We start from the raw sequence: 19,181 nt of genomic DNA, 5'->3' as shown, positions 1-19,181 counted from the left end.
TATAAGTTATTGTCTAGCATATGAAATGTAAGTTAAATTAGGTTAACAGTATATGAAATGTAATGGCAAGTGACATTTATGCAATTTCATTTGTCTACAGAATTTGACACAGCATATAAAATTAATTCTGTTGAAACCAATTGAGCAAAAACAAGAGAACCTAGAAAAAGCTAGTGATGGTGTAATGATATACTACAATATAAAAGCATTTATAAGTCAGTTTTCAAGTTATGCAACTAGGAGAAATTATGTTCAATTTCCTTGCGTTTATGATCTTTGAAAATTTTGGGTATTTAAAATGTCCCTTGCATTTTAATTATTATCAAACTGTTTCCACATTAAATTTATAAGTTTTAACACTGGTCATAAAAGATTTGTTAACAAATCTATTAAGAATTTTGTTGTTTTTTGCATTGATAAACATTTACAGGAATTATTAGGCTTTTCATAAAATAATTTAAAAGGGCGAGTAAAATTTTGTGCATTATTCATGTGTACAGAACATAGCATATAAAACTGATTCTACTGAAAGCAGTAAAATTGATTATTTTGAAACCAGCTGAACAGAAATTGAATGGAGAAAAAGCTAATAAATGTATTAATTATTAAAATAAGTTAAAAAAACAATACACAAAATTTTAATAATATTTTATTTAATGCACTGCAGCTTCTCACAGCAATGAATAATAAATGCACTTTATGTAAATGTAATATAGAATGAATTCATAACTGATATTTGCAATAATATATACTCATTTAAAAAAAGCCATTAACAAAGAAATGGGTTTTTACGGAAAATTTAATTAGCATTAAGACTCACAGTTTGCAGTTTTCGCTTTTTTGTTACAGGCATGTGATCATTTTTTTTAGTACAATAATTTTTTAAAAAACAATTTGTAGATGTTCCTAAAATTATATTTAATAAAGTGTCATTGGAATGGCCATTATCACAAGTTTCATCTACTAAGAAAAAATCACATTCATCAATAATAGTAGACGATAATTCAATAACAATATTTCTTTGATTATTTTGCTTCAAAAACTTTTTTTTCATTTTCTTCGCTTAATAATCTTTGTATTACGACATAATTATAAGTTACTGCAGTAACAACATCTGTTGAGGGGAAGAGTAATTCATTTCTGTCTAAATTTCGTATAAAATTATAATTTGCACTTAATTTTAGATTTTTGTCGAGGACAATTAATTTAAAGCAGGAATTGGTTGATCTTTACATTATGGTAACTTGGCGATTTTTTGGCGAAAATTTGGCAACCAACTCTCCTACAGCAACCCTCTATTTTTTTTCCCCGCCGCCATTTTGTCTAAGTAAAGACATGTTTCTTTTCTTTTTATCTCCTGAACACTTCTTCCAACAATCTATTAGCCGAATTACACTTATGCTAGAAATTTTATCAAACAAAACTGCTTAATCATGACAAATATTCACTGCAAAATTGGGAAAAGTGCACAATACTCCTTACGCGTTTTTCAAAATAACACATACACATAAACCATGTACACACCGACTTATTTTTACTTAAAAAAGCATCCCAGAATTGCACAAAAATGGCATTGCGCACACTCTTCACTATATCCATGTACACTGCTTTTTTCTCATAAATTAGAAAAATTTCACGAAAATACATGACAATTTTCTGAATCTTTAAACCCGGTAAAAAGAACATATATGAAATTACCTGATCGCGAAAAAGTATTTACCCTTTACAAATATGAACATTTCCACATATAAAATAAATAAAATATCCAAAAACTTTTACCTCTAAATCATCTACAGTCAAAAGTCGTTAATCCGGACTCGTCGGGACTTCGGCGATTCTGGATTATCGATTTTTCCGGATTATAGATCATCAGTTTAAATCTGGTAAAATGGCATGCAGAAATTATAAAATTAAAAATATGAAACCGTAATTTACGAAATAAAGAACAATTATGATTTAAAGGGTATCAAAATTTACAAAAAAAAAAAAGCTTAATATTTATTTGTTTACTTTATTAAACATTTCTTTCAATGTAAGTTGTTTAAGTTGCTTCGTTTTTTATGTTATAATGGCATTTGATTTAAATCATATCAAAGACGAGATGAAATACCACATTGAGTAAGCAATTATAAGCCAAATAAAATAAAAACATCTGCCCTTAAGATAAGGATAGTGTTGACAGATCAACTTCCAATTCAATGATCGCCCCCGCAGCGTTAAAGATAAACAAAGTTTAGATAAACACACGTTAAAGTTTAGATAAACTTTATTCATTTTTTGCAGCAATTCCACTTTTTGTTTAATGGACTCCGAAAGATACTTTCGCTTTGTATATCCTTTACATATTAGTAAATATATATCGGAAATTCTATTTGACATAATCGAAAGTTCAAGCTTACTTTTATAAAATTGCTCTAACAGTCTGCAAAAAATAATAATCCGGATCCAATTCGAAGATTAAGGAACAACGCAATCTGCAACATTAACTGAAATAGACAATTAGATAATTTTAGCTTAGCTTATCCCGTCCGTTATACATTAAACGCGCATTCGTAAACGTATTTTGCGCACGCGCAAATTAGCAGCAGTAAAGGTCTTACGCGCATGCGTCAACGCGACGCATGCGCAGAAAGTTTGTAGCTTTGAGGTCCGGATTATAGATCATTCCGGATTATGGGTGTCCGAATTAACGACTTTTGACTGTATTACATTATACACGTCACCAACGAATTCATACCGCAAGCATTACAAATACTTAGTATCAAATATTTAAATTATTTCCATGCACGTTTACTTCAACTTAAACGTATACCAAATTCCTACAAACATAAAATTCACAAAATAACTATCATTTAATTAAAATATCACGAAACCATGTACACGTCGACTTATTTTTACTTAAAAAAACATCCCAGAATTGCACAAAAATGGCCAAAAATTAGAAAAGTTTCACGAAAATACATGACAATTTTCTGAATCTTTAAACCCGGTAAAAAGAACATATATGAAATTACCTGATCGCGAAAAAGTATTTACCCTTTCCAAATATGAACATTTCCACATATAAAATAAATAAAATATCCAAAAACTTTTACCTCTAAATCATCTATTATATTATAAACGTCACCAACGAATTCATACCGCTACCATTACAAATACTTAGCGTCATATATTTAAATTATTTCCATGCACGTTTACTTCAACTAAAACGTATACCAAATTCCTACAAACATAAAATTCACAAAATAACTATCATTTCATTAAAATATAATTAAATTCAAAAACACTACTTAAAATATAAATGAGCACATACATTAAATTCATAAAAATTACCTTACAATCCTAATTACTTTAAACTAAATCATTGCTAATAACAATTTTCCCAATAATACCAAATTCCTTTCCACCTTACATTTAGAACAATGCATAAAAATAATATCCTCAAATAATTAAAAAATCTTAACTTACCTAATCTTCTTCAGAATCTTGATTACGTGGCGGATACACTTTTCTAATTCATTCAATTTTTCCTCCATATTTCCTCCGCTAAATAAAAAGCAAACTTCTCTTTATCACAATGCCTAAATACCCATTTCGAATTCACTTTAGTTAGGGCCATGGGATCCAAAAATTAACCAACACTGTTTCACACAACACAGAATAAAGCTAAATACAAAATTTCCAGATTTTTTCCCGATTTATCCCCTTTTCCGATTAAAGAACCATAATTCGTCCATTAATATCACATGACATATGCCATGATCTCTCATTTCCCTCACGCAAAATAATGCGTAATCGGAACTGAGTACTGCTCACATTATTACCAAAGTCCCAGGTAGTAACCTTTATCGCCTCCAAAATGTCGCCAAACTACCAGTTACCATATTGTAAAGATCAACCCAGGAATTACATTTGAGTGATTTTGCAGCCATATATGAGCAATAACCGGATATATAAGTTAAGACTGGTAACACATTTTGAAAATCATTTTCAGAAATATTAATATTGAACTCTGAGCATAAGTCTAAAACATTTGAGTTATCATCTGTAACACAGTCTTCTCCAATACAGTCAATTAAAATGTTCCGACGTGCTACTAATCTCAGAGATAAAGGTTGAAAATTTTGCATTCTTAATTTTGATTCACTTTCAAAAATTTGTCTTACTGATATTAGGTACTGAGATCCAGCAAGCATGCGATATTTACTAAATCGCTCTTCTAATGCATCTGTCTGTATCTTTCCTGCAAGAAAATATTTAAATCCTAACTCATGAAAACAATACTTAGATAATTCTAATAACCCATGTGTGGTGTGAGAAACAGCTAAATGCGTTTCTTTTATAAAGGTCCCAGTTGTGGGAGCATTAGCTTTCCAAACATCTAACCATAACAGAAATCTTTTTAAAAACTTTTCATTCAAAGAATTATTAGGCAATATTGACATTTGCAATGGATCATTTAGCCTCTGACCTTTCAAAGGTGTTTTAACATTGACAATATTCCACCAGTTATAAATTAGTTTTATGAAACTTGCAGTACTAGCATAATTTAAAATACTATTCTCCTTGCCAATGGTAGAAAGAGCAACAATAACATAATTGTTAAAAATACTGTTAACAAGTTTGACATTTTGTCTCTCCAAGTTTGATGGGTTGAGGGATTTTAAAGATAGTCCATATGCATATTTTACTAAAGAATTTGACTCAATTTCATAAAGCTGTTTTAGTGATTTAAATGAGGCAGTGGATAATGGTAATTTCTCAAAATCATCAAAATCAGGATAATAAAATGCTTGTTCACAATTTTTTTTATTCAACCAGTTATTTCTTATACTTTTAAAGATATGAACAGAATCGATGATAAAAAACAAAGGATCACTTTTATTACATGGGTGTTGATAAACAATACTTAACTGCGGTGGGGAAGAAAAAAAAAGACATTGCTTTTCTGTTTATAGCATTATTATCACTGACAATACACACAACTTTAACCCTAAACTATGTAAACCAATTATTGTTTTCTTTAAAACTGAAAAAAGGTCTTCAGCTTGGATTCTTTTAATGGGCAGTATAAGTACAACTTCTTTAAATGATGATAATAAACTTTGTATCATGAATACATATGCTGTATTTGCAACACTATTACTGTTATATGCCATACCAACAACATTTCCTCCCTTATAGTCTATGTATGGTTTTATGTGTATTTCATCCATCATTAATGTAATTATAAGGTCTTCTGAATTCAAGCCATCTGCTTTTTGTTTTATGAAAGATAAGAAGTTTTCATCAGACTGCTCTTTAATGGGATTAGCATTAAATCCAGAAAATATTCTGTAAATTGTTCTTGGATGTGGCATAATGATATTGCATGAACTTCTAAAAAATTTATATGCATGGGGAGAAATGGAATATAAAATAACGAAGAAAACATACATATGTGATGAATAACGTATGCGTTCCTTTTTACAAATAAGATTGGACAGTTGTTCTGTAATGAATTCCACAGTTTGTTGTTTATCACTATCATCAGTCTTAACAGTTTTCAATAGAGTAATAGCTGTTTTTATAACATTGGAAAATAAATTTTCATTTTGTGGTTTAGAAATATTCAATACAAAGTCTAAAACTTCAAACAAACTATTTATATTATTTATTACTTTAGTTATCTATTATTTTTAATTCTGATTTACCGATAAAAACATGACACATTAAATTTTCTGCCACTACTACTAAAGCTTCAATAATCGGTACAGACTCAGTATCAATAATAAGAAAAACAACTTTACCGTCTTTGAAAATAACTGTTCAAGCATCAGGAACATTCTCAGACTTTATGCACGATAAAAATTCAGAAAACGAGTAAAAACATTTTTTTCTGTCGTAAATTTCTTTACTGGTTATGCTTGCAGCAAGAGCACTCTGTATATTGTTTCTATCAATTCGAACTCTTCTATCATCGGCACTTTCTCTTGATGTTGAAGATTTACCTGATAAATATTTTGGACAGCCAGGCAGCTGTGAAGGTACAGCATCCTTTCGAAGCCTTGGACGAATTAAATTAATTTTTATTGAAGTTCCTTTTTTCTCATCAAAATGTTCGACTGTTCTTTCAATATCTGATTCAACAAAATGTTTCTCACAAACCTAAAAAGAATGAAAAATTCAGCATTGAGTATCATTGTAGATTCATAAGAAAAATCTTACAAATAATTTAAATGTAAAATGAAAATACAGACTTCCATTCAGAAATAAATTTTGGAACCTGAAAAATACTAGCTAAAATTCATCTACCTAGTACTTCAAGACATACTCTACACATTATGTACTGGAATGATGTGTATGTATACTGAAATTCAGCTGATATTCTAGAAAGTTTTTGCTTACCTAATATTAACTTAAATATTGTACTTTAAATAATATCTCACTAGATTTCATTACAGATTTAAATGCTTTAGAATTAATGACTAACTGTATTATTTGTTCATTTATATATCAGGATAATTAATTTCAGATTTTATAGAATTCAAATTCAGTTTATAATAACAATATCATATATAGAAGTTTAATTAGTATAAAAAAGCAACAATAAGGCCTAATTTTTGATCGAGAAATAAATCATAAGTTTAAAAAATTGATTGTACGTACCTTAGAATGATTTGATGGGATGAAATTCTGCCGGTGAATTGCACGGAGCCATTTTCTGCACAACGAATCCGATTTGGGTATAGAAAACATCTGTACTTTTTCAGTGTTTGGATAGTTTCCTCTGCAGTTAGGAGCACAACAAGTATAAACCATCCTTCAACAGATTATTAACAAATGAAATATTATTAAATGTTTTATGAAATATAGAAATTTCCCGCTAAAACTACAAGCATGCTTGCACGTTGACGTTACTACCGAAAAGAGCGGTGACGGTTTATTATGCCCAAGAGCGATGCGCAGTGCAGGGAGAAAGTTATGCCACATACGCATGACGTCTTGTGGGTGACAGCGTTAGTTCTTGGCGTTTGTTTACTTTCGTTGCATCAACAGTTTGATTTGATTCGTGTTGTTAATTTGCTATTATACCTAAGCGGAAGTGGCAAATTGTGCTATAGCGTTGTGTCAGAATTATACACGTTAATACGTTTTTTGGCGGAAAACACTCTTTACAACCAGATAAAATAACTATTTTTTTTAATGAATTTATGTAGTTTTCATACATAACTGTGATGTAATTTTACATTTATTTTTCATTTTACTGCTATTTTACATTTAAATTGAAAAATTTCTCATTTTAAATCATTTTTTATCATAATCTTCATTTTGTGTATGAGACTTACATCGTAGTGAGATATTTAAACTCACTGTCATGTTTACCAATACTGAGTACCTAAATGATTAGTTAATAAATTTGCGTATCCAACTTCATTCACATGTTTTGGTTACTTTCTTTACATCCCAAACGTAACTCTATCTATTGAAGCAGCGTCTGGGTTAAGCTTTGCGAACTAAGTAAACTGATACATGCCTCACCGTGAGGAAAGGACAATTTCTCGACCACACTATGGTGCAAACATCGAATGAGTGAGTGACATATTTCCTTCAGTGTTATTTAACTCATGCATACAGGTATGTGTGATGTAATTTAATTGATATAACTTACACATGCTTGAACCTGAAGGAAAACAAATCTGTGTATAATGCTAGAATACAAATAGCGAAAGAGAAAGTAAGATATTCTGTTTAGTGTTATTTAACTGCTGCATATGTTTTAATTTTGATTCCATATAACTTGTTTTTAATTATAAGAGAAAGAAAAATAATTCAATATTGAACACATATTTCGAGTATAACAAAATTATTTTAAGAAACAAGCTAATAAAAATACATTAGTGATTAAAAATATTTAATTTGTGTACAGACTGAATTGAAATTAAGATGTGGTGGTGTATTTAATTATGGCAAAGCACACTAGGGCTATCTGCGTAATAGGAGTGATGCGTTCATGGAGGACTTTCTCAGGGAAACTGGCTCGTATACACGTTACGCATGAGGAAAACCACGAAAACACCCATGCAGCCAGCCCGTTTGCGGGATTCGAACCGAACTACCCAGTGTTCAGCGACTTTACCGCTCGGCCGCTGGTGGGCCGAAACTAAGATGTAAGGCAAGTTTCTTATTATTATTATTGTGCGTATATGTGTAAGAAAATGTATTTTAATTGTTCCATTTTTAATGTATGGAAGGAAGAATAGGATGCCAATATCGAAGATTATTTACTATAGCAAATAATTACGTCAGGATAAATGTTATATAGAAATCTTGGGAGTGTAAGGGATTATAAGAGTACTTTTAGATTATACTGAAAATATACGCACTTCTGCTAAAATCTGAAGTGAATCAGTATGAAGTGACTTTTCACTTTAAAAAGAATGTGATAAGTATACTATTTAAAAGTATAATGACGGATATTAAGAAATTTGTAGAATTTTATGGTATTTAAATATGAATTTGTTAAGTCAAATCTTTTTATATATATTTTTGCTTGAGATATGTAATTTAAACTGAAAATCACGATTATATATTTCTCATGGAATGTCAAAGTTCATTTGTATTAAAAAAAGTGCATGAGCAATGAAAATAAATAGAATAATATTTTTTGATTATGTTTTTACCATGGTCTTAGCAGTTATGCCATGATGTGTTCTGTTCAACAAGATTTATTTAGTGCAAACAATACTACGAAAAAATATTGAAAAATACCTTGTTTTACAATATTTATTTCCCTTAATTAACTTAAATATCGTTTTTCATTTTCTAATGCTTTGCTTTACGAAAAGAATTTAATGTTTACAATTATTTTCAGCATTCGTACGAATTCTGTGCATAAAATAAACATTTTCTTTAACTAAATACTTAATCGGAAAGTATATATCCGGTATTTCCGGTGTATCTACCACATGTAAAATGATCATTTTGCTTTAGTTTACATTTTTTCCATTACCAAAATCATGTAGCAGACGCGTCGGCCGATGCGTCTTGTCTCCCGGGTGACGTCACTGCCAGCAACCAATGGCACGCTTTTACCGTTCCTGGCCTAACCTTAGTATATTAAAGAACCTTGTGCCTACTAGTCCCCGGCTGACTGACGTCACTCGCAGCAGAAGGGAGGCCTTGTTTTTCCGGTGGTGACGGTACAATACACAATGCAAATGAAAAAATAAAGCGGCATACGCAATTATAAAAATATACATAAGCCCCAATTTTGTTAACGTAGTTACAGAGGTAAAAAGAAGTTTAAAATCGCTACATAAAACAAGGAAACAGACATGCACTTTGAAAGCATAGTCACCAGTAAATGAATATTGTAAGTACTTAAAATATTAAATTTTCGCATAAGTTTTCGTAATCTCTGACAGCTCTGAAGATCGTATCCAGTATGTCGTGCTCATTTATTTGAGCGCGGCCAAAGAATCTGTTAAAAGAAGTAGTAAAGGTTTTCCGGGGCAAATGTGGCTCCGTCAGACCGAAGAGACACATTATGTATATCCCTGAAACTAACTTTAAAGGGGCAAACCATTCTAAAGCTATCCATCCTCCGTACCCCACTGCGCATGTCAGGAGGCAACAAAGCAGCATCAAAGAATGCAGCATGCCGTCGGCCATGTTAGCAATCTTTTACCACGTTGTTCGAAAACGTTCTTTGTTGTTGTAGTCAGAGGTCCTTGGTTTTAGATATGTGAAATTCTTTTAAAGACTTTTTAAATGTAATGCTGTAAGTGAAATGGTTTTGGCTATTGGGTGAAAACTTTGCTCTTGGTTTTCACAATGGTCATTCCAAATAATTGTCTAAACGTTTTCATGGTAATTTGTTTTTAAAGTTGTTGTCGGATAATTATAATGTATTTCAGTGTTTTCAATTTATTTAGAGGTGCCTTTAATTGTCTTTAAATATTTTTTTTTTTTTTTTTTTTTTTTCTGTTTCAGTTAGTTATTGCAAATTTTGCTTTTAAAATTTCACTGTAAAATTTTAACTATGGATCCATAAAAATTTATTACGTTTTGCCCCTTTTTAAGTTTACAGAAGAAAAGAATTAAGAAATTTATTTCATTCAAATTTTGTCTTCATACGGCTTGCTGTTTAAATTGAAAGTAACAATTGGACAGGATTTCTATAATTCGCCCCAAAATTCCAACTAACATCCTTTTGCTCATAAAACTCCAGAAATGGATGAAAATAAAACATTTTGATTTATTTCAAAGTAAAAAATTTACTATCTCCTCGAACTGCGCTGTTTAAATTTCACCCTGCGCTGGTGTTTCACTGCATAGCCGTGGCTCTTCGATACAGCGGCGCTTTTCCTTGGATATATCTAAATACCTTTTCTAATAATAAATTATTGATTTATTACTTAGCAGCTTTAGCGCAAATTTTAGGCATTTTAAATTACTCATTATTATTTTTACTTAGAAATTTAAAAAAAAAAAAAAAAAATACTATTAATACATTTCATTTTTTGACAGGAGAAAATTTAAAATGCTGATCAGCAATTAAATTCATCTCTTATAAAAATTAGCTAAATATTAAATATATGTAGAAGATTTTTTAGAGTAAAAAGTGAAGACAACACAATTAAAATAATGAAAAAAAATTTATTTATATGCAAACAATTTCATATTAAATACGAATAATTTTTATATCATGACAAAAGAAATTACCACATGATTATTCCTTTTTCATATAAGACTTGAAAAAATCATGAAAATATTGTATTTTTATATAATGATTTGACATAACATTCCCTTTACATTTTATTTTAACTAATATTTGATTACATCTTATGGAATATATCATATTACTACTCTGAAATAAAGAATCTTTTTCAGAAATTTATATATACAGTTATAAATGTATCATTTAATTTTTTTTACAATTACATTTAGTGAAAATATTCTTGAACTATTAAAAATAATTAAATTTCCTTTATTCTAAAATGATTACACATTAAAAGATTGCTAACTAAAATAACATTTTTAACATTAAATTAATAAAAATAAATTTTCCAGAAATATTTCTAAATTAGATTGCTTATTATGCATCAAAAGTTGCTTTACATATAAAACTAAAATATGTTAAAAGGCATGGGAAGCTGAAAATTATACACAGTACTGAAATTAACATTTTTATGACATATTTTTAGCACAAAATTTATCAGAGATTTCTTTGATCATAGCAAGAGAATTACGTGTTTTTAAAAACGAAAATTACACAATAAGCTTTGCTAATTTGAAAATAATAATACTTAATAGTCTTAAACAATAAGCTTTTCAGTTATTTTAAATAAATTAATTTCATTTAAAATAAATAGAATTACAATGATAAAAAAATATGAATTAAAATATTCACATTCATGATATGTAAACCATGAATAAATCATACAGCAACAACCGAATACTTCCAAAAGAAAATTGATTGTATATTTTATTATTGCATATAATGACATAAGAAATTCAGCTTAAGACTGTTGATTATATTTTCAAGTAATTTACTCCACTATGATTCAACCAACCAGGAAACTTGACCACTGATGTATTTTCACTTCATAGATCACAAACAAAAGCATCTACAAACTGTTAGAGATTTGGGTAATTTACGACAAAATATCAGAATCTCTATATTATCCGTTATAAACAGGTTGATTTTCTAATAATTTACAGAATAAGGAAAATAAAAGAAACCTACATTATAATATAATCTTAATAATATACTGATTTTTAGTAAAACAGTGCAACTTGCAGAAATTAAATTGCTCTAATGAACTTTTCAAAGTACAAAACAAAAATACATACAAATACATACAAAAATAAAAATAATTTTTGTTTTCTTAATAAAACTGAATTAAATCACAAAATTTCTGGAATAATAATAAAATATTTTTAGCATTTTTTACTTAATTTTAAATACTGTTTACTATCTTTCATTCATAATGCTTTGAAATTGTTTTGGTATACATACTTCAGAAAACACAAGTGCCCTTCTAGAGATACCCTTACAGCAATAATAAAATCAATAAATTGCAACATTATCAAGTATTACATAAATACAAAATCAACTAAGAATAAATGATAATTCATTAAAGGTTTAACTTTCTCAATCAAACATTTCTATCAATATAAAAATTCATTCATATGTCATGACAGATACAATTTTATGATATATTTACATATTACAAAGACAATATTTGAAATATATGTTTTAATTTTTTCTTAAAAATTCATAGGATTAAACATTTTCAATTAGCTAAAGAGTTCTATTAACTATAAAAATAAAAATTTAGTGAATGACATGTTATGATAGGTAGAAAAATATGTAAATTACAGAAGAATCTGTAATAAATGAATCACTCAATTTCATGCATTTTGTTTTCTGTTCTCCTCCTAAAATAATTAAGATTTTATCTTCATTTAACAAACTATAAAGTTCCAATTTTTAAATACCTTGCCTTCTAAACATGAGTATAAATAAATGTCAAAATTTAGTATAAAATTTAATAATTAGATGTAAATACTAGTTTAGTTGATTAAGGTAAAGCACACCAGGGCTATCTGCTAAGAAAAAGGAATGCCATCATGGAGGATTTTCTGTAGGAAAATTGCCTCATATACACGTTACACATGAGGAAAAGCATAAAAACGCCCGCGCAACCAGCCCATTCACCTGGACTGAAATCTTCATTTCACTATATATATACATAAATTTTATGTTTCATTTCACAATATTTGAAACATACGTTTGCTTATTTCAAATGCGATTCACTAGTCCAATTTCACAATTTTTGCTGAAATCTCAGACGACCCATTAATTCTAGATTCAACTGTAATTATTTTCATACAACAATTATGTAATTACATATAAAAATGGCATTCATTCTGGAATTTGACTTGAGCAAATTAAGTAATAAGCTAAACTTTAGTAGTAACAAAATTGCTTTACAGATATAGCATAACAAAAATCATAAAAATTTGTTCGGAATCCAAATTAACTATTTTTAGAACTATTTCAATAAAGAAACTAAAGAAAGCAAATGCTTTGGGAAAAAAATTTGTGTGAACAGTTTATTATTTAGAATAAAAAATATCATCTCCTACACTTAAATTTAATTCTTTTTTCAAAATGTTGCATGTAAACAAGCTGCGAGTTAAAGGATATGTTTTTGCGCTTTCAGGAAAGAGATATTCTTATCCCATAATTGAAAAACATTTTGAAATGCATGGTATTAAAATTTCTATCGACAAAATAAGGAACATTACTAATCAGAAATAGAAAAATTGTCTATTATTACTTGGACATGAAATGAAGACTCCATTACCTGAAAAAGACAGGTACTGTTTCTGAAGTTTAACTGTTGGTAACAAGAGAAAATCCAACAATACAGTCATCAATTATACAATTATGTTATTAGTCTTTAAATACATATGTGCCAAAAATAAATAAAACAATAAACCAAGATTTACAAATTAAAAAAACCTAATGTTTGCCAGAGCATGTGGCTCAACACAGTACTATTTGTAGAATTCTATATGAAAACTATTTAGTACAAGATAAATGGAAAAACATTGGGATCACTGATGAAAAGTGGCTTTATGTAAATGACTGAAATAAAGTAGTGGAAAGGAATGGAAACCAATACGCACATAAATTTTACTAAAAACATTTGTATCATGGAAATCACAACACAGGAAACTGACAGTACAGAAAAATGGCTATTACCCTTTACATTTTAAACATTAATTAATTCCCAAACTCATTCTAAAAATGTGTGAACAACCACTGTAATTGCATACTTAATTTACCTTAGAGTAAATACTCTCCTTAGTTGGACATCTATAAGTAATCCAGCTCTACCTACTGTCTATTTTCCACAGTACAAGAACATACATAAATATTCTTCATTATTTAATAACAGAGATGCATATATTCTGCATATGTACAAAATAAAAAATCATTGCTATTAATTCTAAATCTCATTTATTTCAAAATGCAAAAATTAAAAGCTTTTACACACATCTGTAATCAACCTTGATTGGGGTAAAAAGGCTATCTGCTTATGGGGATGGATGCCTTTGTGGAGGACTTTATAAGGGAATTGGCTCGTATACACATTGCATTTGGGGAAAACCATGAAAACGCCCAGGCAGCCAGCCCATTCACAGGATTAAAACCTCAGACCAAACTACCAGTGCTCAGTGGTTTCACCACTCGGCCACAGATGGACACAAGAATGGCTTCAATAGGGTTATTAGGATTGTGGCAACGGCTATCTGTTTAGATCTGTCTCTTTATGTGTGATCTGTGTCTTTGGTGATGATCTTTGTAGATGATATCGTAAGATATTTTTAAAACTTATATACATGTTACACATAGATAAACTAGTTTTTAAGCAATTAGCATAAATTATCCCATTTTTAAAACTCTTATATCATCAAAGCAATCTTTTGTTTGTCATCATTTAATGAATCCCAGATAATTTCAAATACAACAAATGCAAATTAACTATAAGCACAAATGTGTAAAATAAAATAAGGAGCTGCATAACTTTGAGCTAATGTAAGTTGGGAGCATATATCTGAATATTAATGAACTTATCATTAAAACTGATAATTGAAAATTAAAAGAAAAACTGCTATATATGCACTATATGTTACTTCCTTATTAAAGCAGACACAGCCTGGCAATAATTAAAAGTTGCAAGTCACCAGTTTGACAATTCAGCCCACTAATTTGGCCATGGTGGCCACTTTAAAGGAAATGTTAACTGTACATATTCTAATATATTTTTTGGGCCTAAAAAAATAAATTAAATCACCTTATAAAAGTCATTTCATTTAAAAATTCATTATCACAGTAAAAACATTAGATATTTAGCAAATGGTTTAAAATTAAATCACCTTATAAAAGTCATTTCATTTAAAAATTCATTATCACATTAGATATTTAGCAAATGGTTTAGAAATAGGTTCCCATTCACAAAAAGTTAAATATCATGATAATTGATTTACATAGGTAATTTATTTCTGCACTAAAAATGTAATATCCTCTAGACCTTTCAAAGAAAATCTTGAACATATATTTATACATATAAAATTCAATGAAATAAGTCCTTATGAGTAAAATAATGAATAATATAAATAAATAATAACTTGAAATAATTTCTTATAAGGTTCGAATAACCTAAACTTAAAAGTTTTACACAGTGAATGGAAGCATATCTTCTTGAAAAAAATTCTTACGTTGAATGAAAGAGCATGAAAAATGAGATTTGACAAATGAAGTTTCATTAAAAGAAAAGGGGGGCGATTATTATTATTTTATAGATTAGGCATGAATCTGCTTTACTTAATAAGGTGTTTTAATACGGGAATAGGATCCAATTCCTTTGATTTCTTTTACAAGTTGAAGTATGTTTAGTGTAAAAGCATTTCACAACTAAATTACCATCATTTACAAATCATTATAAATTAGGAAATATTCCTTAAAGTGAGGCGATGCTAACGATTAAGACATTTTATACATTATAAAATAAAGAAATAAAGAATTAGCAATTTTACATACCTTTCACATATGAAATTTTCTTCATCGATCATCTTTGGAGAATCCATCGCTGAAAATATCCGATTTCCATGATCAAAACAACAATTCAATATGGCGCTTCAGGAAACAGTCAAATGTGTGGTTCCGTAGATCATCAGATCAGACTTGGCTGGTTAAATTAATAAACCAGACTTGGCTTTGCCCCTGTAAAGGTTGCCTTTTGGATACACACAGACCAAGCCAGAGCGGGTGTCCGCTTGGCGTTGCTGTGTTGTCGAAGCTTTATTTCTTCTTCCTTACAAATTCTTTGGTAGAGAGTAACCAAAAAACATACTCACTAAAGGAACGGAAGTTCTAGAGGATCTAGATGGCCAGTTGAAGATAAGCAAAATAAAGCAATAAATTATAATGGCCATATGGGCTAAATCGCAGAATAGGCTGCATCAGTCGATGCTGTGTTTACTTCTCTTATGCTTGGACACGCCTTTTATGACGTAATATTGGTTACGCCTCTTCTTCAAAACAAATTATGAGTATGCTATAGCTTCGTATTTAAAGAAAACGTAAATTATATTTTAACTGAGTTGAAATGGTAGGTTTATAATGTTCTGTGCGAGATTTTTTAAATTGTAAATCTACTTTTGTGTGCTGTATGGTATTGTTAGCATTTAACGCAACGAATTATCTCTCACAAATGTATTATTAAGATACCAAACGATTGAAAACGACATTAGCAAACGATTGAAAACGATCATTAGCAAACGATTGAAAATATTGAATGCATGAATTAAAAATTATAACCGTAACTTCTGAAAATACAGAAAAGAATTCTTTTCCCTAAAGAATGTTTTGATTATTCATGAGTGTGTCTAATTCGGTGCTTATGCAGAATGGATGAGTATTTGAATCTGGATTTCTTTTATCAGTTGGAGCGAAGAGATAAAAATTGTGTTATTGAATGGTGTATGGAGAAAGGTTTGATTGCAATATCGTATAAGTGCCCGATTTGTGGAACAAATATGAAACTAGTAGAGCGAAAAAACCGTATAGACGGTTTTGAGTGGATGTGCAGAGTTACTAGAGGCGAATGTAGGCATCGAATTTCAAGGTCAGTTGCGAGTTACCTATATGTGGTTGGTGTGTGTGTGTGTGTGTGTGATTAACCCAAAGCCTCGAGGGCTATCTGCCTAAGGGGATGGATGCCTTCGTGGAGGACTTTCTAAGGGAAACTGGCTCGTATACACGTTACACATGGGGAAAACCACGGAAACGCCCATGCAGCCAGCCCGTTCGCAGGATTCGAACCTCGGACCGAACTACCAGTGTTCAGCGACTTTACCGCTCGGCCGCTGGTGGGCCTATATGTGGTTGGGTAAGTGCGGGAATGATTTTATACGAACGGAATTACGTATTGCTAAAAATACGGTGACAGATTGGAAAAGTTTTTGTAGAGAAGTATGCATGGAGTTATGTTTGAAGGACAATGTTAAGTTGGGTGGGGAAGGTGTCATTGTCGAAATCGACGAAAGCAAGTTTGGCAAGCAAAATCATCATAGAGGGAAAAGAGTCGAAGGAAAATGGGTTTTTGGTTTGGTTGAGAGAGGAACAGATAAATGCGTCTTTAGAGTTGTTGAAAACAGAGGTGCCGAAACATTGCTAGAAATCATTAAAGAGAATGTTCTACCAGGATCGATTATTATATCCGATTGTTGGAAAGCGTACGACTGTCTCGAGTTCGAAGGGTATGCGCACCTGAAAGTCAATCATAGCTTGAGTTTTAAAGATCTAGAAACAGGTGCGCATACCAATAGTATTGAAGGAACTTGGGTGGCAATCAAAAGAAGTTTCCGTGGCTCTAGTAAGGCAAAAAGGACAGTTTGATTCCTATCTTGCGGAATATATTTGGAGAAAGAAGCAGAAGAAATCCGACGCCAGCCAACTGATGCGTATACTTCTCAGTGAGATCACAGACATATAGTCTGCAAAAGGAGAGGACTGAAGGTAAGTTTCATTTATTATTATTGACTTAAGTAAAATATTGGGTGCTTTTCTTAATATGGCACTTTGGATGTTTGGTAGTTGCTTTATTCTGGCAGCTTTATTTTTCTTTTGTATCATTTTTCTGGACACATTTTTTGCAAAATTCTCTGATTTCTTTAAGTGAAAGCAAATTTCTGAGTATATGAGCATTGGAGAATTTATTTGATGTCTGATTTTTTTAAGTAAAATAGATCGATGTTCACATGGGCAAAGCCAATGTGGTGCGCAATGCCGAGTTTGTGAACCTCTGGGATGTTTTTTGCATATATACAAGCTTGCATATCTTCAAACACCAACTGCAATCAGGTAATTTTGGTTAATTCTGTCCCCATTTTTATTTCTTTCCACTTTTTAATCCACCTCTCCTCTCCAACTTTTAACGTTTTTCTTTACTTCCCTTCCCTTTAACTATCCTAAAACTTCTCCGTCTTTTCTACAGTTAACCTTTTCACGGTTCTTTCCGCTCCAAAAGTTGCTCCTATTGTACTCTCGCGACAGGCGGTAGGAGAACTTTTTCTACTCTTGAATCCTTTCCCCCCTTCTTTTCGTTCCACCATCCCTTGCTCTGCTTTAGTCGTAAGACTCTCTCCCCCCCCAGCCCATCCCCAAGGCATTAGCGATTACTGCGGTTTTCCGTATTACCTAATATACCTTTCCCGAGCCCTGGAAAATTATGATTCCCGGCTAATTGTCTTTCAATCTTTGCGATTCCATTAATGCAATGCATTCAGGAATCCGCCTTTATCCGTCCCCTCTCTCTCTTTCAACCTAGTAAAACAGGTTGAAAGCAGAAAGAATTTATCGTCCATAGAATGGACTCCTTATTCACTTCCTTCCCCGTAAGCCCATAATGGTCTCCTTCATTACCCTTCAGCCAGTGCTTTGTCTTAATCACCTCAGTTTTCCTTAACGAAGTTGTGGAGGTAATTGCATTAAGTTGCAAAGGTACTCCGGAAAATATCGCTTTGGGCCTTGGGATGTTTTTTAAGTGAAAATAGATCGATGTGCACATGGGCAAAGCCAATGTGGTGCGCAATGCCGAGTTTGTGCAATTCTGGGATGTTTTTTTAAGTGAAAATAGATCGATGTGCGCATGGGCAAAGCCAATGTGGTGCGCAATGCCGAGTTTTTGCACGATGCCGAGTTTGTGCAATTCTAGGATGTTTTTTAAGTGAAAATAGATCGATGTGCACATGGGAAAAGCCAATGTGGTGCGCAATGCCGAGTTTGTGCGCGATGCCTAGTTTGTGCAATTCTAGGATGTTTTTTTAAGTGAAAATAGATCGATGTGCACATGGGAAAAGCCAATGTGGTGCGCAATGCCGCGTTTGTGCGCTATGCCGAGTTTGTGCAATTCTGGGATTTTTTTTAAGTGAAAATAGATTGATGTGCACATGGGCAAAGCCAATGTGGTGCGCAATGCCGAGTTTGTGCGCGATGCCGAGTTTGTGCAATTCTGGGATGATTTTTAAGTGAAAATAGGTCGATGTGCACATGGGCAAATCCAATGTGTTGCGCAATGCCGAGTTTGTGCAACTCTGGGATGTTTTTTTTTAATGAA

At 31.1% G+C, this 19,181-nt stretch overlaps 1 protein-coding gene across 1 annotated transcript; it reads right to left on the bottom strand.

The window, feature by feature from the left end:
- Positions 1-633: 633 nt before the first annotated feature.
- On the bottom strand, positions 634-6,900 carry LOC146994408 (THAP domain-containing protein 1-like). The gene is made up of 2 exons (XM_085827255.1): positions 6,649-6,900; positions 634-6,147 (listed from the first exon to the last, which is right to left on the bottom strand). The coding sequence occupies exons 1-2, from the start codon at positions 6,799-6,801 to the stop codon at positions 5,809-5,811; spliced, it is 492 nt and encodes a 163-aa protein (XP_085683381.1). The 5' UTR covers positions 6,802-6,900; the 3' UTR covers positions 634-5,808.
- Positions 6,901-19,181: the final 12,281 nt, after the last annotated feature.

The sequence above is a fragment of the Stegodyphus dumicola genome, chromosome 11 (genome assembly GCF_044657685.1).
Source record: "Stegodyphus dumicola isolate Sdum_Otavi_A_Nest chromosome 11, ASM4465768v1".
Lineage (NCBI taxonomy): Eukaryota > Metazoa > Arthropoda > Arachnida > Araneae > Eresidae > Stegodyphus > Stegodyphus dumicola.
This window is presented reverse-complemented; position numbering and strand designations above follow the sequence as displayed.

What these genes read in the sequence shown, in the direction of transcription:
- LOC146994408 (XM_085827255.1), bottom strand. Translation starts at nt 6,801, where the DNA reads ATGGTTTATACTTGTTGTGCTCCTAACTGCAGAGGAAACTATCCAAAC. An exon ending in TCCCATCAAATCATTCTAAG is followed by an intron (nt 6,148 to 6,648) that starts GTACGTACAATC and finishes CATTCTTTTTAG; the next exon opens with GTTTGTGAGAAACATTTTGT.